The sequence below is a fragment of the Mandrillus leucophaeus genome, unplaced genomic scaffold (genome assembly GCF_000951045.1).
Source record: "Mandrillus leucophaeus isolate KB7577 unplaced genomic scaffold, Mleu.le_1.0 Scaffold22, whole genome shotgun sequence".
NCBI lineage: Eukaryota > Metazoa > Chordata > Mammalia > Primates > Cercopithecidae > Mandrillus > Mandrillus leucophaeus.
This window is the reverse complement of record NW_012102254.1, coordinates 6,306,247-6,315,181: the sequence shown is the minus strand read 5'-3', so window position 1 is coordinate 6,315,181 and position 8,935 is coordinate 6,306,247. Positions and strand designations below refer to the sequence as shown.

The following is an 8,935-nucleotide window of genomic DNA, read 5'->3' as shown; positions in this document are numbered from 1 at the left end:
TAGCCAGGATGGTCTCGATCTCCTGACCTCGTGATCTGCCCGCCTCGGCCTCCCAAAGTGCTGGGATTACAGGCGTGAGCCACTGCACCCAGCCTACTTCCTTCTTTAGAAGCTTCTAGTGCAGTGGATGTGATGGGGAGAGGGGAGCCTGTGCCCATGTTAATGATGGCTCAATTTGAATTTTAAAACTTAAGAACTAGCATACTCAAACTATTATGTATATACTAAAATAAATAGATACCATACCTGATCTCAGAAGCTTACAAGCTGGTATGAAAGTATACACATATGCAGCTGGGTGCCGTGGCTCACAGCTGTAATCCCAGCACATTGGGAGGCCGAGATGGGCAGATCACCCGAGGTTGGGAGTTTCAGACCAGCCTGACCAACAGAGAGAAGCCTCATCTCTACTAAAAATACAAAAAAAAAAATTAGCCATGCATGGTGGTGCATGCCTGTAATCCCAGCTACTCGGGAGGCTGAGGCAGAAGAACCGCTTGAACCCAAGAAGCAGAGGTTGTGGTGAGCCAAGATTGCACCACTGCACTCCAGCCTGGGCAACAAGAGCAAGACTGAGACTCTGTCTCAAAAAAAAACAAAAAAAGAAAGTATACACATACACAACTATATATGTGTATACTCTGTATATATGTGATACACATATCACATTGTAAATTGAGAACAATTTACAAAAACATTTAACAGTTATACATCATAGCACCAGCTAATTTAAAGCATTAAGGCCAAATTATATATTTATACTTTATACTTCTATTGAGAAGTATAAACTAAACAAACAACTATTTGAAGAAGAAAGTCTTTCAGAGATGGCATAAATCTTGAACATTGTGAAGGAAGTGATTAGTAAACAGGAAGAAAAAGTTTTCTAGCTAGAAAACACAAAAATGATGAGAGGATGTAGCTTACAGTACAAATTTTAAAAATAGCTGTGGAAGGAGATAACCAAGGAGCAGGGAAGAACAATCTTGTAGAATGACTTTAAAAGTGACTTTACATAAATGGTCCAGTGGAGGAACTGCAATAGAATAAAGATAATACAACTGCTGTTCTTCAAATGCAGAATCTGATTATGGAATGCATACTAACAAGACAGATTTTTTAAATAGTTTTTTAAGAGAAGGAAGGAAACCTACAAGTTAATGACAGATGTAATCCCTAATTTCCTAATACTAAGTAAGGATCAGACTAACTTGCACCTACTCTCCCACCTTAGTGACCCAAGGAAAAGCAAGTAGGGTATGGTCCCCACTGTGATTAGCGGTCTCCAAGGAGACCATGATCAACATCCTTCTTATAAAGAAAGCTTAACTCAAAGGTCTTTGCTCTCTGTCTCAGAGAACCACGCCTTAAGATGATGACCAAGCCAGACCTGAGGGCTTCTCTCTAGTGTGAGTTCGCTGGTGGTGATTAAAAGTGGAACGCTGACTAAAGGCTTTCCCACACTCAATACATTCATAAGGTTTCTCTCCAGTGTGGACTCTCTGGTGCACAGTAAGCTGTGAGCTGTCACTAAAGGCTTTCTCACAACTATTGCATTTATAGGGTTTTTCCCCAGTATGGGTTCTCTGATGTACCATAAGACTAGAATTATAACTGAAGCCCTTCCCACACTCATGACATTCATAGGGTTTCTCACCAGTGTGAACTCTCTGGTGTATAATGAGGTATGAGTTTTGATTGAAGGATTTTCCACACTCATTGCATTTATAGGGCTTCTCACCTGTGTGAAGTCTCTGGTGCCGAATAAGACATTTACTCAGACCGAATGCCTTACCACACTCGCTACATTCAAAAGGTTTTTCTCCAGTATGAATTCGCTCATGCTCAACGAGTTGAGAGATCTGATTGAAGGCTTTCCCACATTCACTACATTTGTATGGCTTTTCCCCAGTGTGGAGGCTCTGATGTCGAATAAGACATTTACTCCGACTGAAGGCTTTGCTACATTCATTACATTTATAAGGCTTCTCCCCAGTGTGGGTTCTCTGATGGTCAATGAGATTTCTATTGGAACAGAAAGCTCTCCCACATTCATCACACTTATAAGGTTTCTTACCAGTGTGCAGAACCTGATGTCGAACAAGATTTTTACTGCGACTAAAGGCTGCCCCACACTCCTTACATTCATAAGGTTTCTCCCCAGTGTGGGTTCTCTGGTGGTCGAAGAGTTTGGAGCTCTGATTAAAAGCTTTTGCACATTCATTACATTTATAGGGTTTCTCCCCATTATGAAGTCTCTGATGTTGAATGAGATGGGAGCTGTGCCTATACGCCTTTCCACACTCACTGCATTCATAGGGTTTTTCCCCTGTGTGGGTTCTGAGATGAACAATGAGCTGGGAGGTTTGCCTGAAGGTCTTCCCACACTCATTACACTCATAGGGTTTCTCTCCAGTGTGGATTCTCTGATGGCCAATAAGGTGAGAACTCCAACAAAAAGCTTTGCCACATTCATCACATCGATAGGATTTCTGTCCCTTTAAAACTCCTTCATGTTCAGCAGGACTGGAAGACAGATGTGGATGTTCCCCAACTTCCTTATATTCCTCATATCTGTCTTTTGTGCATTTTTTCTTATCTTCATCTGTTATTTCCAAGAAATCACTTTCTAGTCTGCTCCCTTCTTCATTTGTGGTATGTCCTTCTAACTCCTTGAAGGTATCTTCACAAACATCTCCAATCTCTGCTGCCCCAGGAACCACCCCAAAGAGTCCCCCTGATGTGCTATTAGATGACTCTGATCCTTTAAAAATTTCCTGCTTCGGAATCAACTCCGAACTCTCCATCATGTTCCTACCTGCTGCCAAAAGAAAGAAGACGACAACTTTTACTCATTTCTTTTCCTGTTAAAGAAACAGAATCATAAAGAGCTAACATACCTGAAAAAAAGTCACATTGTGGTTAAGAAATGAGATGACACATTAAAAACAAGAGCAAAATGCTCAATTGTATCTTAGGGATGGAAAAACAAGGAAGAAGAAGCTGGTCAGTGGAGGAGGGTGGAAAAAAGATATCGAGCCAGCACAGCCAAGTCAGAAAGGCCATTGGAAAGCAAGGGACTGGATTGCAAAGCATGCTGTGATCTTATATAAGTCACTCTCATGTCATGTCTCTTTAGCAAAATGGTAAACTTTGAGTTCCCTTCCAGCCATGACATTATATGGTTCCATGGTTCTCAGAAAAGATGTTGGGAGAGGGAAGGCTGGCAAATACCTCAAGTCAAGTATAAGAAAGAGACAAGGAAAAGATGGGAATGAGTTGAGAAATTTCTACTATGAGGGTATGATTAGGAAAGCGTACAAAAGGAAAGATGTTGTATGACAGGACAGTAATGAGATTCGGAGAAGCTATCGGTTAAGAAAAGCTGGACGGCAGTATTGAAGGAGACAGCAGATTTCCAAAAGTGGGGATGCCACTGGCCCTCAGAGCATTGGCCTGGTAGGAGCCAGTTGTGTACTCCCAGAAAAGATAACAGGGATATCAATCATTTGAAATATAAATTAAAATTTCTTTGATTCTCTAGAATATAAAGGAACTGAACAGGTAAATATTTGCCTTTTGAAATTCTGAATACAAAATCTGGGAGAAGGCAGAGCAATCATGGCCAAGGAAAAACACCAAAATGTGGGTTCCTTTCAATCACATCTGAATTGGGGCCACAGCCATCGTGCCAGTTAGCCTATGAAAAGTTTAAGATGTCTGGGTGAGTGATTCCTAAGCCCACCCTTTCCAGAGTTGGCTACTGCCCTATACGAATCAATCACAGCACCTGCCCTGCCAAGAAGCCCTCCCAGGAAACTGCACTGCCCCAGTCTTTGCAGAGAGGAACACTTAGGCAACCATGCTTTGTGGCAAGTGACCCTGAACATCCCATGATGGACCGCAAGTGAATGGACCAGAACCAGGTACTAGATCCAAGGGCAGCTTATCTGTAGGTTGGTCTTCAGCCTCTGCCATGGCCTGGGCCAAAGCTCTGCCCAACTGAGGTGATGGGTAATGGCTATAGCAAAAGGAATCTGTCTCTAAGGAAATTTGGAACTGAAAGTAGGGCAAAATTATGAGTGGCAGTGGAATCTGAAGTGACACATGGAGAGAAGTCAAGCCATTAGGAGACATAGCAAGCAACAAATATAAGGTAACAGGAAGTACAATTAGGAAAGAGCTATGAAAAGGACAAAAGATTCACAGTGAAGAAAACGGGCAGCAGGAGGAGGACAAGCAGAGAGAAAACAGATACACTGAGAGCAGCTGTATTACATTCACACTGGAACACAGGCATCAACATGTATTTGCTTTTGCTGCTCAGGCTCCCAGGCTGCCCTGAGTCAAGGCCCTGCTTCCCACAGTCTGGTCTGGCTGATCAGTTTCTTCTGGGTTCTCATTCCTTTAAGCCTATGACTCACAGCTCCTTACTTACAATAACTTGAGTGGCTCTCTATTCCTTACAACTCAAAAAACCCTACCTAAATCACCTTATGTCAATCAATAATGAGGTAAAGAGGATGCTGATCATTGTTCAAGCTGAGGGAAGGGTGCAGAGGGTCCCTATTCAAGAGGACCCAGGCAGCTTCACAGACACCAGCTCTTATATTATTCACTCTAGTTTATCTGTGTTTGGAAATTTTCATAATAAAAAGTTTAAAGAGACAAGGAATATAGAAAAGACAATGTGCAGCATGCAGACTCTAAGTGACTAGGAAACAGAATCTATTACCCAAGGAGGCCATGCTATGGTCATTTTCCGGTATCATGTTCCACTGCAGGGCTCTCTGACTGAGTGCAGGACATTTCCATTTCTTCTGAGTATAGTCCACACACAGGTCCTCATATGCCACAGTATCCTGGAATGACAAGCTCCAATCGCTCAGGAACATTAACAGCCTGAAAGGCAGTCATCAGGGGTACAGAGGGCACAGGGTATGGGCTCTTCGTGGGCAAAAGTGTGGGAGAGAGGAGCTGAGATGACACCTCAAAAACGACAAGTCCAGGGCAAGATAGAGTCCATTACCTCCATGGGAAGCAGTGAGGCAGGAGAGCCACAGGAACAGTCTAGATGGGGCAGAGTCCTGGGGGTGAGACCTCTAGCCATTCCTGGACCAGACTAATGGGGATGTGGTAAAAACACAAAGAACCAAGCTCACCTGGGGCCTGACCATCCGAAGTCCTGAGTTCCCCACTTGAGGAAGGGTAGGAACTGGAGAAGCACATTGAGCTGAGGGAGGAAAGAAAGCTATGAGTGGGACAAGCCCTGCTTCCGGCTCCCATAAGATCTATATTCCCAATAAGTGGATTCAAGAGAACCCAGGCACCTCCACACACACTGACTCTTAACCTCTTCCATAAGGCATTATCCCAAGAGTGCTGTGAATTTTCCCTGGAGGGCACAGTACAAGGTCCCGTATCAAGCTGAGAACTGGGTGTTCCTCCGAGCCCTCACTCTCATCAACCTTTTTCAAGGAAGCTATTCTGGCCACACTCTCTCTCCCATGGCTTCCCTAGCACCAGCCAGCCCTGATTTTCCCCTCACAGTTGTGGTTCCTCATGCCCTGGTTCCTCTTCCTGCTCCTGCCCTCTCATTATAGACCCCTTAAAACTCAGGGCCCAGTGCTTCCTTGTTCTTTCCGTCAGCAATCTGACCAACTCTCATTGCTTTAATACCACTCTCACAGTTCTTCTTTCCCTCCTAGACCCCTACCACATGCCTCCTGTTGCCTATGGGACATTTCACTTGGGGGTCCTGCAACACCTTAAGTTCAATGTCTAACATGCATGTTCTTACTGCCTTCCTCTCTGGATTTCCCAAGTTGTGTCAATGAATTCACGCACTGGCCAAAACATTTTAATTCCTCTCTTTTCTTCAAACACAAGTCCCATTGATATTCCCAAAACTCATCTACAGGTTCTACACAATCCCTATCAGATTCCCAGGGGGCATCTTTTTAGAAGTCGAAAGCCAATTCTAAAATTATGTGGAAACTGAAGAGACCCATACAATCACAATTCTTCTTGAAAAAGAGGAATAAGTTGAAGGACTCAAACTTCTCAATTTCAAAACTTCCTACAGAACAACAGTCTTCACTGTATTGCTTCCTGGCATAAGAATAGACATACAGTTCAATGGATTAGAATTAAGAGTCCAGAAATAAACTCATACATCTCTAGTCATTATTTTACAACAATGGTGCCAAGATCATTCAAAGTGGAAAGAATGATCCTTTCAACAAATGGTGCTGAGACAAGTGGATATGCACCTGCAAAATAATGAAGATGGTGCTCTACCTCACTCCATCTATAAAAATAACTTCTAAAAGATCAAATACCTACATATAGGAACTAAACCTTGCCAGGCGCAGTGGCTCAAGCCTGTAATCCCAGCACTTTGGGAGGCCGAAGCAGGTCAATCACCTGTGGTCAGGAGTTCAAGACCAGCCTGGCCAACATGGCAAAACCCTATCTCTATTAAAAATAGAAAAAATTAGCTGAGCATGGTGGTGGGCCCTTGTAATCCCAGTTACTCAGGAAGCTGAAGCAGGAGAATTGCTTGAACATGGGAGGTAGAGATTGCAGTGAGCCAAGATCGTGCCATTGAACTCCAGCCTGGGCAACAGAGTGATCTATGTCAAAAAAAAAAAAAAAAAATCTAAACTAAAACTCTAAAACTCTTATAAGAAACCTAGGTATAAGTCTTTGTGACATTCAATGGATTCTTGCCACATGCACACAAAAATCATATGAAAACAAGGAAAAAATAAATAAATTGGACTTTACCAAAAGGAAAACCTCTTGTACACAAAAGACTATAAGAAGAAAGTGAAAGTGAAAAGCCATCCACAGACTGGAAGAAAACACTGGCTAATCATGTATCTGATAAAGACTTGTATCTAGAATATATAAAGAATATATTTATGTTCTTTAATATATAAATATATTTATATATTTATATTCTTTATATACACAGAATATATGTTTATATTCTTTATATATTACAACTCAATAATAAAAAGAAAAAAACAACAAATTTTAAAATAGGGCCAGGGCACAGTGGATTATGCCTATAATCCCAGCACTTTAGGAGGCCGAGGCAGGTAGATCACCTGAGGTCAGGAGTTTGAGACCAGCCTGGCCAACATGGCGAAACCTCGTCTCTACTAAAAATACAAAAATTAGCCGGGCATGGTGGCAGGCACCTGTAATCCCAGCTACTCGGGAGGCTGAGGCAGTAAAATCACTTGAATCTAGGAGGCAGAGGTTGCGGTGAGCTGAGATTGCATCACTAAACTCCAGCCTGGGTGACAGAATGAGACTCCATCTCAAAAATAAAAATGGCCAAAGGGTCTGAATTGACATTTCTCCAAAGAAAATATTAACATGTCTAATAAGTACACAGGATAGTCATCAGGGAATGCAGATTAACAGAACAATAAGATAGTACTTCATACCCAGTAAGGTGGCTAGAACAAAAATCCAATAATAAGCAATCATGGGAGGCCAAGGTGAGGGGATTGCTTGAGTCCAGGAATTCAAGACCAGCCTAGGCAACATGGCAAAATCCTATCTCTACAAAAAATACAAAAGATTAGCTGGGCCTGGTGGCATGCACCTTGTGGTCCCAGCTACCCAGGAGGTTGAGGTAAGAAGATCGCCTGGGCCTGTAAGGTCAAGGCTACAGTAAGCCAAGATCACCCCACTGCACTCCAGCCTAGGGGACAGAGCAAGACTCTGTCTCAGAAATATAAATAAAAAATCAGTGAGAATGTGGAGATACTGAAACTTTATCCACTGCTGGTGGAAATGTAAATTGATGCACACACTTATGAAAACAGTCTGACAGTTCCTCATGAAGTTAAACATACATTTACTAATTGACCTATCAATTCTACTCCTATATATATACCCAAGATAAAATAAATGTCCATATAAAAACTCATACACAAATGTTCATAGCAGCATTATACATAATAGTAAGAAGGAAGAAACAATCCAAGTATTCATCTAGCTTTTCACATTTATTGGCATAAAGTTATTTACAGTATTGGCATTCTCTTAAAATTAAGTAACTATATCTTCTTTTTGTGCACACTCTTAACAATCCAGGAATAGAGACATCCTTAAACTGATATGCAGAATAGACAAAAGAAATCTCCAACAGACGTGACACTAAATGGTAAAGACACAAAATGCTTTGCAATTAAAAATAGGAACAAACAATGTAATCCTAGACAATGCAATTAGACAAGAAAAAATATGCAGAAAACAGACAAGAAAGATGCAAAGCAAATATACTCATGAATGATATGAAACATCACCTAAAAAATTACACAGAATGAACCAAAAAAACAGTTAGAACATGATAGGACATTCAGGAGGTTGAATATATAATCAACATATACTCAATAACTTTCCAACACAATAGCAACCAATCAGAAATGAATTAATACAATAGCAACAAAAATATAAAGTACTCAGAAATACAGCCAATAAAAAATGTACAAGACCTTAGTGGAGAAATAGAAAACTCTGCCAAAACACATAACAGATATAAATACATTTTGTGTGGGAAAACACTCCTTCAAGATGTCCGTTTTTTCTAAATTAACATGCAAAGTCAACAAAATCCCAGCCAATCACAATGTAATTTTTCTTAGGGCTTGATAAGCATATTCTAAAATTCAAATGAATGAGTAAAATAATAGTCAAGAAAACTTTTTAGATGTGGAAAGTTTTGTTCTACCAGACGATAAGGTTTAATATGAAGCTGTAGTACTTAACACAGCACGTATTACTGAAGAAATATGCAAACTGTAGATAAAAGGAAAAGTACAGAATCCTGTCACAGGCTTATACACATATGTAAGGTTTGTTTTTTTGTTTCTATGGAGACGGAATCTTGCTCTGTCGCGGAGGCTGGAGTGCA

At 41.2% G+C, this 8,935-nt stretch overlaps 1 protein-coding gene across 1 annotated transcript in view; it reads right to left on the bottom strand.

Annotated features, from left to right (window-relative positions):
* Nucleotides 1-1,151: 1,151 nt before the first annotated feature.
* ZNF852 (zinc finger protein 852) overlaps nucleotides 1,152-8,935 on the bottom strand; it is a 12,166-nt gene continuing 4,382 nt past the window's right edge. The window contains exons 2-4 of the mRNA XM_011981131.1: nucleotides 5,163-5,233; nucleotides 4,736-4,862; nucleotides 1,152-2,818 (exon numbers count right to left, since the gene is read on the bottom strand). Coding sequence (XP_011836521.1) covers nucleotides 1,368-2,818; nucleotides 4,736-4,862; nucleotides 5,163-5,177 — 1,593 coding nt within the window. The 5' untranslated portion in view covers nucleotides 5,178-5,233 and the 3' untranslated portion in view covers nucleotides 1,152-1,367. The remainder of the gene's footprint in view (nucleotides 2,819-4,735; nucleotides 4,863-5,162; nucleotides 5,234-8,935) is intronic.